Here is a 17,053-nt window from a genome sequence, read left to right as displayed (position 1 = left end):
ACCGTGTTTACTGCAGGAAAGTGTGAAGTTTAACCAGTGGACCGCCAGGGAAGTCCTGAAGCTGAATATTAAGCTGCTCTTAGGAAGCTTTGTGTCAAGGTTAGTAACTGTGCCCAGAGTGTTTGATTCCTTTAAATTACGTCCCTTGGCCTTTCCGTCTCAGACGACTGGTTGAGGATGGAGTGGGGGAGGGGTTGTCTCATCTCTGAAATTCTACACAGTGGGGACCAATATTCCAATATTTCATCTGTTTCATTTAGTTAAGACTGGGAAACAGATGTGAAATCTGGAAAATGATGCAAAAGATGCTATTCGTAGGTAACAGGATGGAGACGTGTGCTGCATTTGCTCCTTGGCCAGGCACAGTTCATATCTGCCTAAATTCCAGTTAGTTTCAGTATTGCTCTATGTAGAAGAGACCTTTCAGGGCACCTAGCTATTGCTTGAAACCATTCATGTCTGGCACTTTCTAGGCAGTTGGTTTTTCTCTCTAGGCTACTGACTCCTGCTAAGACCCTGGCCTGTCTTGGGCTGAGCAATCTTGAATTAAAGCAGATGTCAAACACTGGTGGCCTGTGTGCTGAATCCAAGCCCACCAGTGTTCTCGTTGGCTTGCACAGGGTTCTAAACATTTAAGCCATCTCAGAAATGGGGAATTGTACGTCAAATCTGGATATGCAGCTTTTCTTGAGAAATCAGACTCTCTGGAAACAGAGGATCTTCATTGGTAAAATTAGCAACAGCAGAACAAAGTAACAATTACCTCCTTGGGATGGGGCACGTTCACCCCTTGCTATTCTATCCCCAGGATTGAGGCCAAAGATTAGATGCTGTATATTATCCTCCTTATGTTCTCCCTTCTTTAATAATAAGGAGCCTTATTATGATAAGGTGCATAACATTTCTTATGCCTACCTCCCTTCACTCATGTTACCTGCCTTGAAGACATTTGGGAATAAAGAAGTGTACACTTCTTTTACAGTGGACTTTCTAAAGCAGGCATCCCTAACGCCCGGGCCACGGACCGCTACTGTTAGGAACCGGGCCGCACAGCAGGAGGTGAGCGGTGGGCAAGCAAGCGAAGCTTCACCTGTATTTACAGCCGCTCCCCGTCGCTCGCATTACCGCCTGAGCTCCGTCTCCTGTCAGTCTTACAGTGAGTTGTATAATTATTTCATTATATATTACAATGTAATAATAATAGAAATAAAGTGCACAATAAATGTAATGTGTTTGAATCGTCCCGAAACCATCCCCCCCCCAACCCCCAGTCCGTGGAAAAGTTGTCTTCCATGAAACCGGTCCCTGGTGCCAAAAAGGTTGGGGACTGCTGTTCTAAAGGACGGCTCCTTGTTCATGAGGACCTAACAAAGGACAATTCTCAAACATTTTTTGAGGGACAGCGGAGCTGCTCTGTTGAAGGACACAGCTCTACCTGTTACAATGTTATCAGGGACCTGACATCTGATTTCCTTCTTGGGCTCTGTGGGTGATGATGCAGGAAAAGCCAAGATAGCTGACCAGGAGTGCCTTGGGCTCTGCCAACATGACATATTCTTTCAGTTCCAATAAAGCTCATAAGTCTCCTCTTATTTTATAACTAGGAAACCATTAGTTTCATATTTAATAGCCATAAAAAGCAGTGTCACCTACAGGGTCTGGGTGGAGGGGCTGCAAGTCTTTTGTACAGAAACCTCTCAAATGGCCACAGGCCGGAATAGGCTTCAAACTCTTTCTCTTCATCTGGTTTAGGGGAATGGCAACGTCACCCCACCGTGAAGGAACCCAGCTGAGATTTGGGGAATGCTCTGTGGGCTTTGGCACCACACAGCCTGTCAGCCCGTGACCATAGGCCCCACCTGGGAGATTGCTGGGATGGGTAGGTGAATGCTTTCTGAGACTTCTTATGTTTTGGAGTAGACGGAGGTCCAGGGGTGAAAATCATATCTATTCTGAAAGAGAGCACACAAAGAGAGGGGATTAAATTAAAAACAGCTTTACATGAAAAGAGAAGAAAGCAATTCATTCTCTTCCTTCTGTAGTCAGCTGTGGGTTTGGAATATAAAGGAGAAGAGAAACAAGAGAGCGGAAGGGGGAAAGGGAAAGGAAGAGGTGACGAGAGAGAGAGAGACAGAGACAGAGACAGAGACAGAGGGACAGAAAGAGAGTAAGAATTTATAGTCTCAAAGTATCATTATCTTTTTTCGGTCCAGGGGTACCGGGAGCATCTCTCTATCCCAGGGGAGAGAGGCAGCCAAACCACTGAGACAGGGTGACAGTTGTGTCTTGTTATTTCTTACAGGAAATGTCATGTGTGCTACAGCCTATGTGGTCTTCCGGCTCATTTATTCCACCCAAAACATCTAGTTAGGGAGTTTTTCTTCCTAAACCCTAGCCTCTGTTTTCAGCTGTGCTCTCTTTTCTCTGCTGCTTTGCAGGCTTCTCCGACCATTAGAGGGATGATCCAACACTGGCTCCCACACCTTGCTTCCATTTCCGCTCAAGCCACTAGCTCCCTATCTGCGCCACCCTGAGCACAACAGGAGACAAACGCCCCCCCCCACCCCCTCCCCTCATCAAGTTGCAGGGCTAGGGCAGGGGCAGGGTGTGGGAGCAGCCTTGAAGGCTTATCACAGGCCTAGGACCGCTAAGACCATGCACCCAGAAGAAGCCATGCCTTACTCTCTCTGCAAACCCAACCGCTCCTCCAGTGACCCCACCATGTACTAAATCACCCTTCCTTTCTCTCCGGCCTCCTGCAGTATCAGCCTGGCTGGGGGTATGTGATTAGCCCACTTCGGCAGTCAACCTCCCGCTAAGACTCAGAAACTCATGTGCCTGATAAATACCAAACATGATGACTGTGCAAAGGTCCACTCAATGCACATTAAGATGGGCTGATATTTTTGGAGGCCGGTATGTCCTAGACATCATGTTCCCTCCTTCCATCTCCATGTTCCCTCCTTCCGTCTCTCAGAGAGACATATTGCATAAATAACTGCATGTTAGGCTCAGAACTTGTTCACGCATCCTTTTGCTCGGCAGGTATTGAGCGCCGATGGTGTGCCCACCACTGTGCTGGGCCGTCACAGTTGGTATTCCATTTATGGATAAAGGAAGGTCACAAATAAGCATTCTTCCAACCCAGCAGCATCATTAATGGTCAACTCATTCAACATGATGGTCCTATTAACTCTGCAGGACAACCCAATGGTGAAATATTTCAGATGAGAAAACTGAGGTCCAGAGAGGACCTGACTCATGTCAATTTGAAATCTCACCCAGGTCTGAGAATGAGCCTCAGGGCTTTGGCTTCCTGATGTCAGTTCTATGACTTGACATCAAAGTGTCCTTTAGTTGTTTTAAATGATTTTCTTTTTAAAAGGATATTTTTACAATTCATTGAAGATTTGATAAATTTAAAAAGTAGAAAAAAAATCACACATGGACTCATCACATCAGTAGAGCTATGGTAACCCCTTGGGGGAAGTCTTATTTCTTTTCTTTAGGCTCCTGTAAGGGAGAGTGTGTATGTGTTGTGTATATTTCTGAATAAGCGTTATGTGTGTACATTTCTGTAATCATAGTATATAAATAACACAGTTAATATCATCACAAGATCTAGGTAGACTATCTATAAATGTAACATATGTATGTCCACGTAAGCATCTAAGTGTACTATAAGTAATCATATTATGTATATATATATTCACTAATCACATAAATTTTTATGTCACTATATACATTTTTAACATGTCATTTGATGGCTGCATAACTTTTTAATGAGAGCAGGTACCATTATTTTCTTAATCACTATTTATAGAATTGAGGCAGTGTGGTATGTTACAGAGAATGGGAGTTTTGTATAACCAGTTGGATCTGGTTTGACTTCCAGCTCTGCCACCTACTAGCTGGGTAGTTTTGGGCAAATCCATTGTCCTATGAGCTTCAGTTTCATCACTGGTAAAATGACAGCTATAATGCAATAATTAGGGGGTTATAAGGGATTAGAGACATAAATGTAGAGCACCAGGTGCTTAACAGAAATGGAGGCAATTACCGGGAACTGGGAATCAATGCTGTTTCCGTATTTTCACTAGTATAAATAACACCTGATGAACTTTTAATTGGGTGAAATTTTATATTCAGAATTAGTCAACTGGACTCATTTCAGGTAATGCCAATTTTGTTGGCAAAATCCAAAGCAGCACAGTCAGGGGCCAGTAGCACAGATGCCTTTTTTCTCCCTGAGGCCCAATCAGGGTGTTGATCTTGGCCGTGTCAATGTCATAGAAATTCTTCCCAGCCTGTCTGATCTGGTGTTGGTTGGCTTTGACATCCATGTTTGATGAATATGTTTGTTCTTAAAATCTCTCCCCTGCACTGTGGATTACTGAATGCCTTTCACCCTCAGCGCTAAGGTCTACCTGGCTCTAATTCCTTAGCAGTCAGGAGAGCACCATCCTTCCAGGTGTGGTGTCTTACCTCGTCTGAAGGTACTTTATCCTGGAAAGCATGTCAAGATGTCCGGCGGAATACTGCTCAATCACATCCTTCACGTCATAAGGCCTCAAAGTCTCCTTGAATTTTTTTTTATAGAGACGGAATTGTAGAATTCTGCAAGGCAAAGTAGAGACATTTGTACATCAAGAGTGGAGAGTAAAGGAAATTATGATACAAGATGAGCAAACTCTGGGGCGGGGGAGGATAAAAGATCCAAAGAGAAACAACTTGATGAGAAGTTTCAACTCTTGGTCCTGGTTCTACCTCTTGGAAACAAACACACTGAATGAGGCTAGCTAGCGTCTCTCCTTCATGACTACCTCCTTTTACTCATTTGAATAATAAATTCATAGTAACAATAAGAGCTAACATTTATTTCACATTCATTACATGCCAGACACTGAGCTAAGCGCATTTTTAACAATTTGCTAATAGATCAATTCACAGGTGCTGCAACTGTGGCCGAGAGAGCTTCAGCATCTTCCCAGGGCCATCTAGCTCATAACGTCAGAGTTTCCTTCAAACCCAGGTTTGTACGCGGGCAAGGCTCACGGTCCTAATCCTGTGTCACACTGCTTTCTATTTGAGGACAGCTGACATCTCTCTTCCTCAATAGCCTCCTTAGTCTTTTGGCTTATGAGCTCCTGGAAGAGAAAAGCTAGCTTCTGTTCCCCGAGTTTTCTCCGGTTCTCAATTAAGTGGGGCACCCAGAACTTGGAGATGCTGAACCCTCACCTCCATCTTCCTGGGAACCAATAAAGTCATCCTAGGTGATTAATGCTCCTTGAAGTTCCCATCACGAGGTCAACTCTTGCTGAACATAGTGTCAATTAAAACCTTTAATCATAGGCCAGGTAGGAAACACAGCTTCCCAGGTCCTCCCATCTCATTCTTGTACAGGTCTTTTATTTTTTGGCTGCATCGGGTCTTAGTTGTGGCACGCAGGATCTTTGTTGAGGCATGAGGGATCTTTCGTTGCGGCAACAGGTTTCTCTCTAGTTGTGGCATTCGGGTTTTCTCTTCTCTTCTAGTTGTGGCATTCGGGTTTCTCTCTAGTTGTGGTGTTCGGGTTTTCTCTTTCTTTTCTCTTCTCGCTCGAGCTCAGTAGCATGTGGGATCTTAGTTCCCTGACCAGGGATCGAACCTGAGTCCCCTGCACTGTAAGGAGGATTCTTTACCACTGGACCACCAGGGAAGTCCCACGTACAGGTCTTTTTTATGGTGCATTCAAGGCTCATTTTGTTCGCCATAGCCCATGGCGTCAGCCCCTAAACACTATTTTTGCCTATTGACTGTATATCCAACTCGCCATCCTTTCCAATTTTACGTCATTTTCTAAGCCTGCCCTTTACGTAGCTCCATCTAAGGTAGGTATCAGGAACTATGGCTTGCAGGCCAAATCTGGCCCACTGCCTGTTTTTGAAAGTAAAGTTATGTTGGAACACAGTCCCAGTCATTCATTTATAGACTGTTTACAGTTGCTTTTGCACTACAAAATCAAAGTTGAATACAGCGGAGACCTATGGATCATAAATCCTGACATATTTACTACCTGGCTCTTTACAGAAAAAGTTTGCCAACCCCTGAACTAAGGCATCAATGACAATGCTAAAAAGGATGGGGCAAAAGCCAGACCGTGAAGCATCCCGGCAGAGACCTCCCTCGAGCTTGACACAGATTCATTCATTGGTTTTCTCTGACTAAGACCATTCAACCAGTTATGAACCCAGGTAGTTGTGTTTTTATCCAGCCTCATTTCTGGGACATTATACAGGATGGGATCACGAGGGACCAGGCTTTGCTGAGGGTCACATATTATAAACTATTGTGCTCCCTGATCTACTGGACTGGGAATCCTCTGAAAATATCACGGCTAGTTCTCAGAGACTCTTAGTTTCTAGAATTCACTGCCACTATGGCGGAGTGCTTATAAGCCCATATCCTGGTCAAAGTTTCCTTGAAGTAGTAGCATATTTTTATTTTCTTGTGGAATTCAAAACAAAACAGAAATAGCCAGGGTGAATTACAGTCTTGTCTGAAGCAGACAAAAAAATCCTATCCGTGATTATCTTGTTGAAAATGCTAATTAAAAAAGAACTAGATGGATGAAGACAGACGGAAGAAAAGCTATTTTGAGGAAGAAGCCTATAAAAGAAAACTCCATGTCAATACAGCCCTGCCTCCCCAACATCCTTTAAAATAAATGGTGGCCGAAGCCAGACAAGAGGGTGACAGTCGGAAACACTGTCAGGGGCCTGTGGAAGCATTTTTATAAAACGGAGAGCAAGGGTCTCCCAGGATGACCTGCTAATGTAGCCGCTCCCTTAGAATTGACATAGTCTCTGGACTTGACTCAGGGGTTACTTGAGGGATCTTCTGCCCACCTTCCCAAAGCCCAAGAGCACTTTACAAAACCGCATCCTGTGGGAGCTGAGCTGGGGCCTCGGGAGGCCCACAGGTAGGGAGGAGGGGGCGTTACCTGACGGCTCGGATGGCGGCCTTCAGGGTGGGGATCATGTCTTCGATGAGGAAGTCATTCCCGTAGCCCCTGTCCTCCGCTATGGGGTCGGCCGTCCCGGCCTCTGGGAGGGAAGGAGACACATATCAATGGCAGGCCGCAGTACTTGGAAAGGCTCGGGGACCTGGTTCGGTCAGAGCTATCCAAACTCAACCTCCTGAATCTCCGTTCCCATTTCAGAAACCCCGATGCGTTCTCCAGCTGTGACATCATTCCGTCATTCAGACCCTCTCCTCATCTCCCTTCCGTTATCCAGGTGTCTGAGTCAGAGGTGCCTGTAGGTCAGGACTGTTGCTGGGGGAGAAGGCTAGGATGGAGGTGATGTGAATCCCAGGGTTCCGGAGTGGCCCTTTGGAGGCAGCAAAGGGACACACATGGGTGTTTATCAGACAGACCCGGGTTTGGATTCTTGCTCTGTCAGTCATTATCCTTGTGACCTTGGCTTGGGGGGTGGTCACTTTCTGAGCCCTACTCATCCTCCCTTTTCGTAAGTGAAAGAGGCACACAGATGTATTGCTCCTACAGCCCCCATGGGGCACTTCTCCAACACCTCTTCCCACCCCTGGGGGTGCTGAGTTCCCCAGGTGTCCAGATCACTCTGCACCCGGCCCCTCTCCATCCTTCACGGTGACCTCCATGGCAATGCACTCATCAGGGCCACCCCTAGGATCCATGGCGGTATGTCCCAAGGCTCCCTGGAGGGGATGTGCAGACACATGTGGTGACCCTGGCCCAGGAGAACAGCTAACGTGGGCCCTCTGCTCTTGGAGTGAGTGCAGGGACCTATCACAGCCCGGGGGCTGAGGGTAAGACAAGTGAGACGCTAATGCAGGGCAGTAGGAAAGGGCTACTTTGTAGACTGCAGGGTTCTTCCACAGGGAAGGGAGGGAGGGAGGGAGGGAGGAGAGGAAGAGGGTGGGAGGAGGTGACAGGGAGGAGACAGGGTGAGGAAGAGGAAGGGCGTTACCTTCAGAGCTCTGCCAGAAAGCGTATGCTTTCATGCGGAAGGCGGTGCGGAAACGCTCTTTATTGTTTGAGCCAACAGGCTTTGGTTCTTTAGAAGGACTTTCTTCTATGGCATCTACATTCAGAGGGGTAAATAGCTTTCCTTTAGTATTGCTACCACGAGGATTAGAAAGGCGAACCCGATCCAAGAGACCCAGCTTTTGGCTACAAAATAAGCAAAAGTGAACAATTTTCCTCCTTGAGTGCAGGCTTTCGTAACTTCCCGTCCCTCTCCATAAAGACGCACACATCCTCTTCCACGCGGGAGTGGGACTCGCGCCTCCAGTGCTCAATCTGATTGAGCGGCTTGGAATGGGACAGGGCTTGGTTCAGATCCTAGCTCGGCAACCGACTAGCTATTACACCTCAGGCGCGTTTCTCTGAGTTTCAGTTTCTTCATATGCTTAAGTGTAGCTTAAACGAGATCCAGGATATAAAATGCCAGCCTGTAGCAGCAGGCAGCAAAGCTTCATTCCTCCTCCGCTCCCATCTCCTCTGCATCAATAACTTCCCTTGTACCGCTCCGTGGTGCCCAGATAGTGACTCACAGAGGCAAAGAGTTATCAAGTGTTCCTTGAACAGAACTGAATGACATAAAGCAAGTACCCTAACCTGGTGTCCACAGACACCCCGCCACGGACAGAACTTTGGGGGAGGTCCATGAGCTTGAATGGGAAAAACACTGCATTTTTAGTTTACTAATTAGATTTTAATTCACTAATCTCAAACTGAAAATTAGCATGTCTTTCAATTATGAATGTATGAATAAACCCCAGTAATATCCTCAATGCCCCAGCCATGTCCTGTGACTTTCCACAACAGAAATCACAGGTCATTTTATATCCTGTTATCTCCAGGTATTGCCATGCTCGTCACTGCTTTGAAATTATGGTAGTATTCAACCTGCCACTACATCATGCCATTAGATTCAACACAAAGAAGCACGTATACGACCGCATCTCAAAAGTTTAAGTATTTTGGTCATTACATTTCAACATTATCAGTTTCTTTTGTAACTGTCTGCCTTTTATTTATGGATTCAAAGTTGTTATTCTGAGAAAGGGTCCCTGGACTTCCTTGTACTGCCAAAAGTCTTCTTGGCACAAAAAACAGTTAATGAGTCCAACAGAAAGTTGCCCTGGTGCAGAAACCATCTAGGTGTCCTCGGGCAAACCTGTGACCTTAACCAGACTCAGTTACCTCATCTTTAAAATAGGGATCAGCACGTCCCACTTCACTTGGTTGCAGTGGGATCATGCCTGTCAAGGATTTGGCATGGAGCCTGGGATACAGTAGGTGCTCTATAAATAGTCATTTCTCCCTCTGTTTCTTAGCCTCTGCCCCTCACCTGAGTGGGCACAGGAGGGAAGTCCTTTTGTGTGGTACAGACCAGAGAGACCCATAGTGCTTGTTTCACACATCAGTACACTCAGCTCAGCTGCGTTCTCTCCATCACCCACACGGGGCTTGGTACCCAGCAGGTGTGCACGGACTTGTGGGAGAAATGAGTGAACGAACGAATATGACTATGGGTGGTCAAGTCAGCTTTGCGTCAGCCTGAGATAACTGAGTATTTCTAGAGTCTGCGTCTGGTGCTTCGCACCAGAAGCCGCTGCCACCTCTGGGGCCTGGGGTGGTGAGGAGGTCCTGCCGTTGGAGCTGGAGAGGTGGGAGCACCTCGTGCCGAGCAGGTGCCTTACGCTCTCTGAGCACCGGGTCCTCATCGGTTAGGTGGGCCTAACAACACTTTGCTTAGGAGAGATTTGGGGAGCATTACATATGATAATGTCCGTAATGCTTCTTGTCTTCAGCCTGGCATAGAGAAGCCACTAAGAAGTATTTGATTAATGAATGAACGAACAAGTGGATGAGTAATTGTGACACCCGACCCCTTCTGGACTGTTCTCTCTCGCCCGGCATTGTTACATGAACACATGTACATGCCCAGAGCAGATTCAGAGAAATGCCAGTACTCAGATGACTCCATCTTTCCTGAGCTGGTCAAAGTTTTCAGAGTGGTTTCCTGACCAGTACTAGGTAAATGACTAATGAGAATAAATCAGGGTCCAGGGGCTAAAAATACTAAACAAGGCAGGATGTCAACTGAACACACAGAGAAGGCTTTCCTAGCCATGAGCTAAGGGAAAAGGGGACTTTAGGTCAGTCACTTCTCAGGCCCTCTGCTTCCTGGCCCCTGCCTACCTGTCTTGCTATACCGCCAAGCAGATCCATCATCCCATCAGTACCAAGCCCCTTGCCCATCCCCAAGTCCCCTCCTGCATGCCTTGGTGCACTCAGCCATGCCCTTCCTTGCCTTCTCAGTTGACCTCATTCCCATCTGCCCTTTAAAACTGCCCAAGGGTCCCCTCTTGGAAACTAAGTTCTCCCCATCTGTTCCAAAGACAGGCTGTGTTTTTCTCCGTCTCTGTGTTTGGTACACAGGGTAGAGGCTGTACATTCCCACACCCGCCCGCCCCACTCGACTGTGTAGTCCTGGCAAAGAAAGGACTCTGCCTGTTTATCTCTGAACCCACCCCACAGCCTTGCTCAGCACAGCCTGATGGTCAGGACTTCGGGGCAAAACTGGCCTGAGGGGAAACGTCCTAAAAAGCATGTGACCTAGGACACAGAACTCATGCCATCTGGTCCTCAGCTCCTTCACGGGCACAATGATGAGGGCCAACCCATGTTACATGTGGCTGTGGAAGGGTTAAGTGAGGGAATACGTGTAAAGTGCTTAGCTGACTGTCTGGGATGCGGATGTGAGAAGCTTTCAATAAATGCTGGCTGTCACCATTATCTCGGTAAATAATCCTCTTCCTACAGAAGCAGTAGAAAGCTAACGACATGTGTGAAAAGGATGGATAAAATTTCCTGAGCCACAAAAAAGTGTTGTTTTTTTTTTTTTTAATGAACTGAGATGAGTTCTCAGGATTTATGTATTATTTTACAGTACTTCTTCTCAATGCTAGTCTCAAACACTCACCACTGTCACAGAACTTGACCTGGGCAGGAGATAAGTGTATGAGAAGCTTAATTTTAAACTAAGCAAGACAAAAGTAAAAAAAGTAATGGCAGCCACTTTGTCCTGATTTGAAATCTCAGGATAACTGCTGACTATCAGATAACGAAAGAACTCTCTTGGCTCTGTCTCTGTTGGGATTTAGGATTCGCTTGTTTGGCATTTAAATGTTTCACTGCAACTTCTAACAGTCTGAATTGCTTTGGCTATGTTCACTTAATACCCCACTGGTCACAGAGACCGTTTTATGAGAGATGGATTCTGACAGCATTAGGAATCCAGATGTGTCGGGCACAAGTCAGGAATCTCGGCTCTGAATTATGGCCATTGAGCCTAAGAGGCTTAACGGAATTCTTTCTCCAGCAAAGTGGGTGATCAGCTTACTTCTTAATTGTGTCGCCTGAAATCCAAGACCCCAAAGGATAATCAAACGCCAGGCAAAGTTCATCCTTGAAACTCAAAACCCATCTCTGCCCTTCTCCGTATGGATTTCTAGTGCATGATTCAGGCCGTGTGTTTGGAGGCTATGCCGGGTCTCGCAAGAAAAGCTCTCCTTGAAGCTGACATCAGATTCCCTTGGAAAGCCGGGGTCCCTGATTTGTTAAGTGCAGACAAATGATTTCCAAACACGAATTGGGAAAACTGGAAATAGAGACTAAGGATGGCAAAAGTAAAGTCAAGGCTGTTCTTTCCTGGCAAAGTTGTTCAGCCCCTGCCCTGGGCTCCTGCCCCAGGGAACTCTAAGTTGTGTTAAGCTCCACGCAGTTCCCTGATTTCACACTTCCCAGCCTTGGCACAAGTGGTGACCTGTATCTAGGAAAACCTTCATCCCTTCTTTTATCCAAAAGACCGACTTTTTGTCTGAAACTTCGTCCAAATATCAGTCCCGAGGCACACTTCCACTCTTGGTCCAGTTAGATATCCGTTCACTGTGCTTTCTTAGAGACTTTTCTCAACCATGGCGCTTGGACACCATAATGAAATCTCTGACTTTCGAGGGACTCTCTCTCTCTCTCTCATTTTGCCCCCAATGGCATGTCTGGAATCGCACTTGATTGACATCACTTGGAGAGTGCTACTGGCTTCTAGTGGGTCAAGGCCAGGGATGCTGCTAAACTTCCTACAATGCACGCAGGGTGGCCCCACAGCAAAAACTTATCCCACCCAAAAAGTCAATGGAGCTGAGCATAAGAAACCAAAAGCGTAAGCTATTTGTTCAGAAACTGTACTTTGTCTAATGATCCAGCATCTAACACAGTGCCTGGCACATAGTAGGCACTGAAAACACTGTTATGATGTTGAGTGAAAGAAGGAAGGAATAATAATATTTGACCTTCTGATTAAGAAAACGAACCCAACTTCAGCTGAGGGAGGATGTGCTGTAGAGTGGAAAGAGTGTTGCCTTTGGGAGAAGAGAACTGGGTTCAAATCACTGCCCTGCAGGTAATATTTTTTAACTTGGGTAAGGCGTTAACTCTTTCTGATTCCGTTTTTTTTTTTTTTTCACCTGTAAAATAGAGCTAATGTTATGTATTTATTCCACAAAAATGTGTTCTACATCTTGAAAATGCTAGGCTCTTAGTAACTTGCTAAGGTAATAGTTGTGACTAAAACAGACGTGGTTTACAGCCTCCAGTGAGCTTACAATAAGGTCAAGAAATCACACAATAGGCAAACAGATATATGTATTGTTGGAAATCTGACCAGTGTCAATGAAGAAAATGTTGCCTGTCAGATCAGTAAACAAAGGATGTTGCAGCCATCAAGCCGTCACATTACAGCTGCCCCAAAGGTGAGCACTGAGGGAACTCAGGATAGAAACACGATGCCCCCCAAGGTGCACTCTGAGGGGATTCAGGATGAGAAAGTACCAGATACTGGCCCTAGAGAGCTGAGGTGCCTATCAGTGGAATGATTTCAATGAGCCCAGACTTTTGCATCTTCCCATACATAGAAAAGCGCTAAATTCCTTAACCTGAGATGCCAGGTTTTCTTTAATGAACAGTAAACTTTCGATGTTCTGACCACCCGGTCTTTGTGGCAGAAACTCCTATATATCCTGGATGCTCTTTGGAACGGTCCCTCAGAGCAATCTGAGAGGCTGCACCCAGGGCTTAAGTCCTCAGAAAGTCTGCCGAATAAAAAGTAATTCTCAACTTCTAGGTTGTGCATTTTTTTTCAGTCAACACCAGGAAACAAAGAGAGCGCAGTAACAGAGAATATCATGCGGTCACCTTAGGCAGGGTGGTCAGGGAAGGCCTCGGGTGGATGGGAAGAATTAGAGAACCAGTTTCAGTGGTTCAGGTTCAAGATAACGGTGGCTCCAGACATGGACGCTGAGACTGGAAGAGTAAGAAGAAGCAAGACTTCAAAGAAAAGGAGTGAGAGCTCTCCAGGCAGAAGACCCGCACGTGGGTGCAAAGGGTGTGAGGGCTGGTTTGTGCCACTGAAGGGAGCGCAAATACGTGACCAAAAATACGTGAATGGGGGACAAAGGGCAAGATGGGATCAGAGGCCAGGTCGGTCAGGGATTTTTAGAAATAGAATTTGAAAATAGGAAGAGGAAAATAGGAATTTCTATTTTATTCTAGGTCTACCTGGAGACACCCAAAGAGTTCTAAGAAGGGAAGAGGATATCAACTTTGCTTTTAAACAGAATTCCCATGTTCACAGCAGCACTGTTCACAATAGCCAAAAGGCGGAAACCACCCAAATGTCCGCGGACAGAAGAATGAATGAATAAACAAAACGCGTATAAACGTACGACGGAGCCTTAAAAGGGAAGGAAATTCTGACACGTGCTACAACGTGGATGAACCTTGAGGATATCATGCTCAGTGAAATAAGCCAGTCGCAAAAAGACAAATGCTGTATGATTCCACTCCTATGAGGTGTCTGAAGTAGTCAAACCTACAGAAACAGGAAGTTGAATGGTGGTTTGCAGGGGCTGGAGGGAGGAGGAAACGGGGAGCTGGTGTATAATGGGTGCAGACTTTCAGTTTTATAAGACAAAGAAGTTCAGGAGATTGGTTGCACAACAATAGGAGTATATTTAACGGCACAGAAATGTACATTTAAGAATGGTTACGACAGCAAATGTTATGTGTATGTTACCACGGTAAAAACAGGAACACCGGGCTTCCCTGGTGGCGCAGCAGTTGGGAGTCCGCCTGCCGATGCAGGGGACGCCGATGCAGGGGACGCGGGTTCTTGCCCCGGTCCGGGAAGATCCCACATGCCGCAGAGCGGCTGGGCCCGTGAGCCATGGCCGCTGAGCCTGCGCGTCCGGAGCCTGTGCTCCACAGCGGGAGAGGCCACAGCAGTGAGAGGCCCGCGTACCGCAAAAAAAAACAAAAACAAAAACAAAAAAGCAACAAAAAAGGGAACACCGTGGCTGCTCCATGGAGAATGGATTGGAAGAAAACAAGGAAAAAATGAAAGACCAAAGAAGATGCCACTGAAGTTTCCTAAGCTGGTGGCTTGGACTTGGGTGACTGCAGTGGGAAGGAGGAGACCAGCACTTGGACATTTATTCTGGAGAAGAACCACAACAGTCTTCCTTGATGGGTGCTGGGTGGCCATGAAGGCAAGAGGCAGGTAAGGCACCACTCCCGGGTTTCTGGCTACACAAGTGGGTGGGTGGGGACACGATTTTTTCTTTACAGTGATGCCATGTTTTTTTCAGTTGAGCAAAAGGAGCAAAACAGGTTTGGAGAAGAAATCAGAAGTTGAGTTTGGCAGTCCCTTGTCTTCACACACACACACACACACTTGATACAAGACTGTGGTGTGAAGCAGATTTTAGTAAATGGTGAGGATTTGCCTCACAACTCAAACAACTGAAGTTGAATATTAGACATCACTCTTAAAATACTTTTGGAATTTGGAATATAAAAATATAAATAAATTTTGGTTTGTATGTGCTAAAGAAACACTGGAAAGATACCTAAAAACTGAAAAAGATTATTTATGGGGGGTAGGAGGGTGGAATGGGGTAGACAGGGATGGAAGTTGTACTAAGATGTTTTACTGTTTGCCTCTATATTATTTTGACTAATGAACCATGTAAATTTGTTTTAAGAAACTTAAAATTAAAAAAATTAAAATTAAAAAATCATTTAGACTCTCTCCATTGGGAAAATTTCTCAGTGGTTATACCTTCCTGCGGTATATCCTCCTCTCCCTTCCCATTTCTCCTCCTTATATACTCCCTCCAGGGTTGAGTCCTCCTCTGTTCCAATCTAGATTCTTCTCACTTCCAATTCAATTAAACTGTCTTTTGTCTCTTCTCTCACACTCAGCTCTTGGGCTGACTTTTGCACATTAAAAACTCATAAAAGTGTTCATATGAACAAAATACAAAGAGAACCTTAGGAGTGGTACTTTTAAATACAATTCTTGCCCTTCCCATCCAGGATACAGAATAAGATGAGATCGTGGGGAGGAGGTGTCAGTGAAGCTGTGATTACCAGAGAGAAGTTGGAAGGGAGACAACCCAATAGGTAAGGTTAAAAAATACCAGAGGCAAACAGTGCTTAGTAAACAACTTTGCTTGGGACCAACCTGACTATATTCTCTGCCTCCTTATGCCATCTTTGTTGGACATGTGTGTCCTGAATAAGCTATAAATATGTCTTTTTAAAAAAACAAAAAAACAAAATTTGAGCTTGGGACAAGTTACTTTTAGGAAGACTGAGAGGCATCCTGTCAAATAAATAGTTGGGGACCTTATCTTTCTTATTCATAGCTATATTCCCTAAAAGGGCTTCTGGTACACAGGAGGGTCTTAATAAATATTCATTGAATAGGTGGATGGATGGATGGACAGATGGACGGATGACGGATGGATGATGGATGGGTGGATGATGGATAAACCAAGAGTACAGTGTCACTGCAGCCAAGAGAATAGTGTCACTGCAGCCAACAGAAGAGTCTTCTGAAGAAATGGTCAATCTGTCTTGTTCTGTTTGTTCAGCTCAATGAGCACAAACTGGGTAACCGGCACAGAGCAGCCAATCCCACCTACAGGAGTTAAAGCCCTGATTTTGTCCCTTCTCTTTTTCATTCTTTCTTCCTTCCCTCTTTACACATGGGAAAGGTAGAGCCTACACAAGACCAGCAGTCCCCTTTTAGAGGCTCCTTCAGCACCATGGTCTACCCTGAAAAAGGCAGAGAAAGCACAGAGAGAATAAAAATCTGTCACCATCCACGTGCCAAACCTTTGAGGCTTTGGTGCCCTGCTTTTCTCTCTGAGAAAAAACTATGAATGAAAGTCGCTATCTCGCCTATGTTTGTTTTTCATTAAAACGAGAGATCTTAATTGGGAATTAGATGACAATGAAAATGGAGTGGTCGTCAGCATCCTCGTACTTCACGGTAGAGCTAGGAGAACTCACATCCTTTGTTTCTAGCTACGATATAAATTCCTCTATAGAGAAATGAAGACTCATTTATTTAGGCATTTTGCACATTTTTCTCTGCATGCTCTTCTTTACTGACCTTTAATGAGTTGGCGTTTCTAGGGATTTCTCATACAGAAATAGATGGCCCATGGAAAGATTACAGGCCTAGGGACTCAATGCTTATTAGTTTGAAGGGTGAAAGAACGAAGGAGGGAAGGAACAAAATTAGAGCCCTAATCCCTCCCTCAGCCCCGTGTAAAGCCACTCAGCCCTTAACAGTCAAGTCAAAGGAAAGCACCTCAGGGATCCTCTCCTGATGTGTTGTTCCAGGTAGAACTTAGATTTCCCTTCCTCTGCTCGCCTTCTCTGTACTCCTGTGTCTATAATATCCCCATACCAGCACCCTCCACACTACATTGTTCTTTTTTGGTTGACATATCCACCTCCCCCATCAGACTGTGAGTCCCAATTCCCTGGGAATCTCTAGGGCCTGAGGAAAAGCAGGGCTCTTAATGTTTGGGTTATGGAAGGAAGGAAGGAAGGACAGAAGGAAGGAAAGGAAGGAAGGAAGGAAGGAAGGAAGGAAGGAAGGAAGGAAGGAAG

The 17,053-nt window shown here is 45.6% G+C and overlaps 2 protein-coding genes across 3 annotated transcripts in view; one reads left to right on the top strand and one right to left on the bottom strand.

Moving 5' to 3' along the window:
- Positions 1 to 15,328, top strand: part of EFR3A (EFR3 homolog A) — a 200,544-nt gene extending 185,216 nt beyond the window's left edge. The window contains exons 32-34 of one of the 2 annotated variants that reach the window (XR_003793450.1): positions 17 to 99; positions 983 to 1,156; positions 13,640 to 15,328. The gene's annotated coding sequence lies outside the window, so the exon portion shown is untranslated. Of the gene's footprint in view, positions 1 to 16; positions 100 to 982; positions 1,204 to 13,639 lie in introns of those variants that run through there. The other variant, XR_003793454.1, reaches the window with a different exon arrangement.
- The window catches only part of KCNQ3 (potassium voltage-gated channel subfamily Q member 3), a 290,204-nt gene that overhangs the window by 2,904 nt on the left and 270,247 nt on the right, over positions 1 to 17,053 (bottom strand). Inside the window, exons 10-13 of the mRNA XM_029222419.1 lie at positions 7,989 to 8,191; positions 6,983 to 7,085; positions 4,486 to 4,617; positions 1,860 to 1,952 (exon numbers count right to left, since the gene is read on the bottom strand). Coding sequence (XP_029078252.1) covers positions 1,860 to 1,952; positions 4,486 to 4,617; positions 6,983 to 7,085; positions 7,989 to 8,191 — 531 coding nt within the window. The remainder of the gene's footprint in view (positions 1 to 1,859; positions 1,953 to 4,485; positions 4,618 to 6,982; positions 7,086 to 7,988; positions 8,192 to 17,053) is intronic.

The sequence above is a fragment of the Monodon monoceros genome, unplaced genomic scaffold (assembly GCF_005190385.1).
Source record: "Monodon monoceros isolate NGI ecotype Baffin Bay Population unplaced genomic scaffold, NGI_Narwhal_1 Super_Scaffold_14, whole genome shotgun sequence".
Classification (NCBI taxonomy): Eukaryota; Metazoa; Chordata; class Mammalia; order Artiodactyla; family Monodontidae; genus Monodon; species Monodon monoceros.
This window is presented reverse-complemented; position numbering and strand designations above follow the sequence as displayed.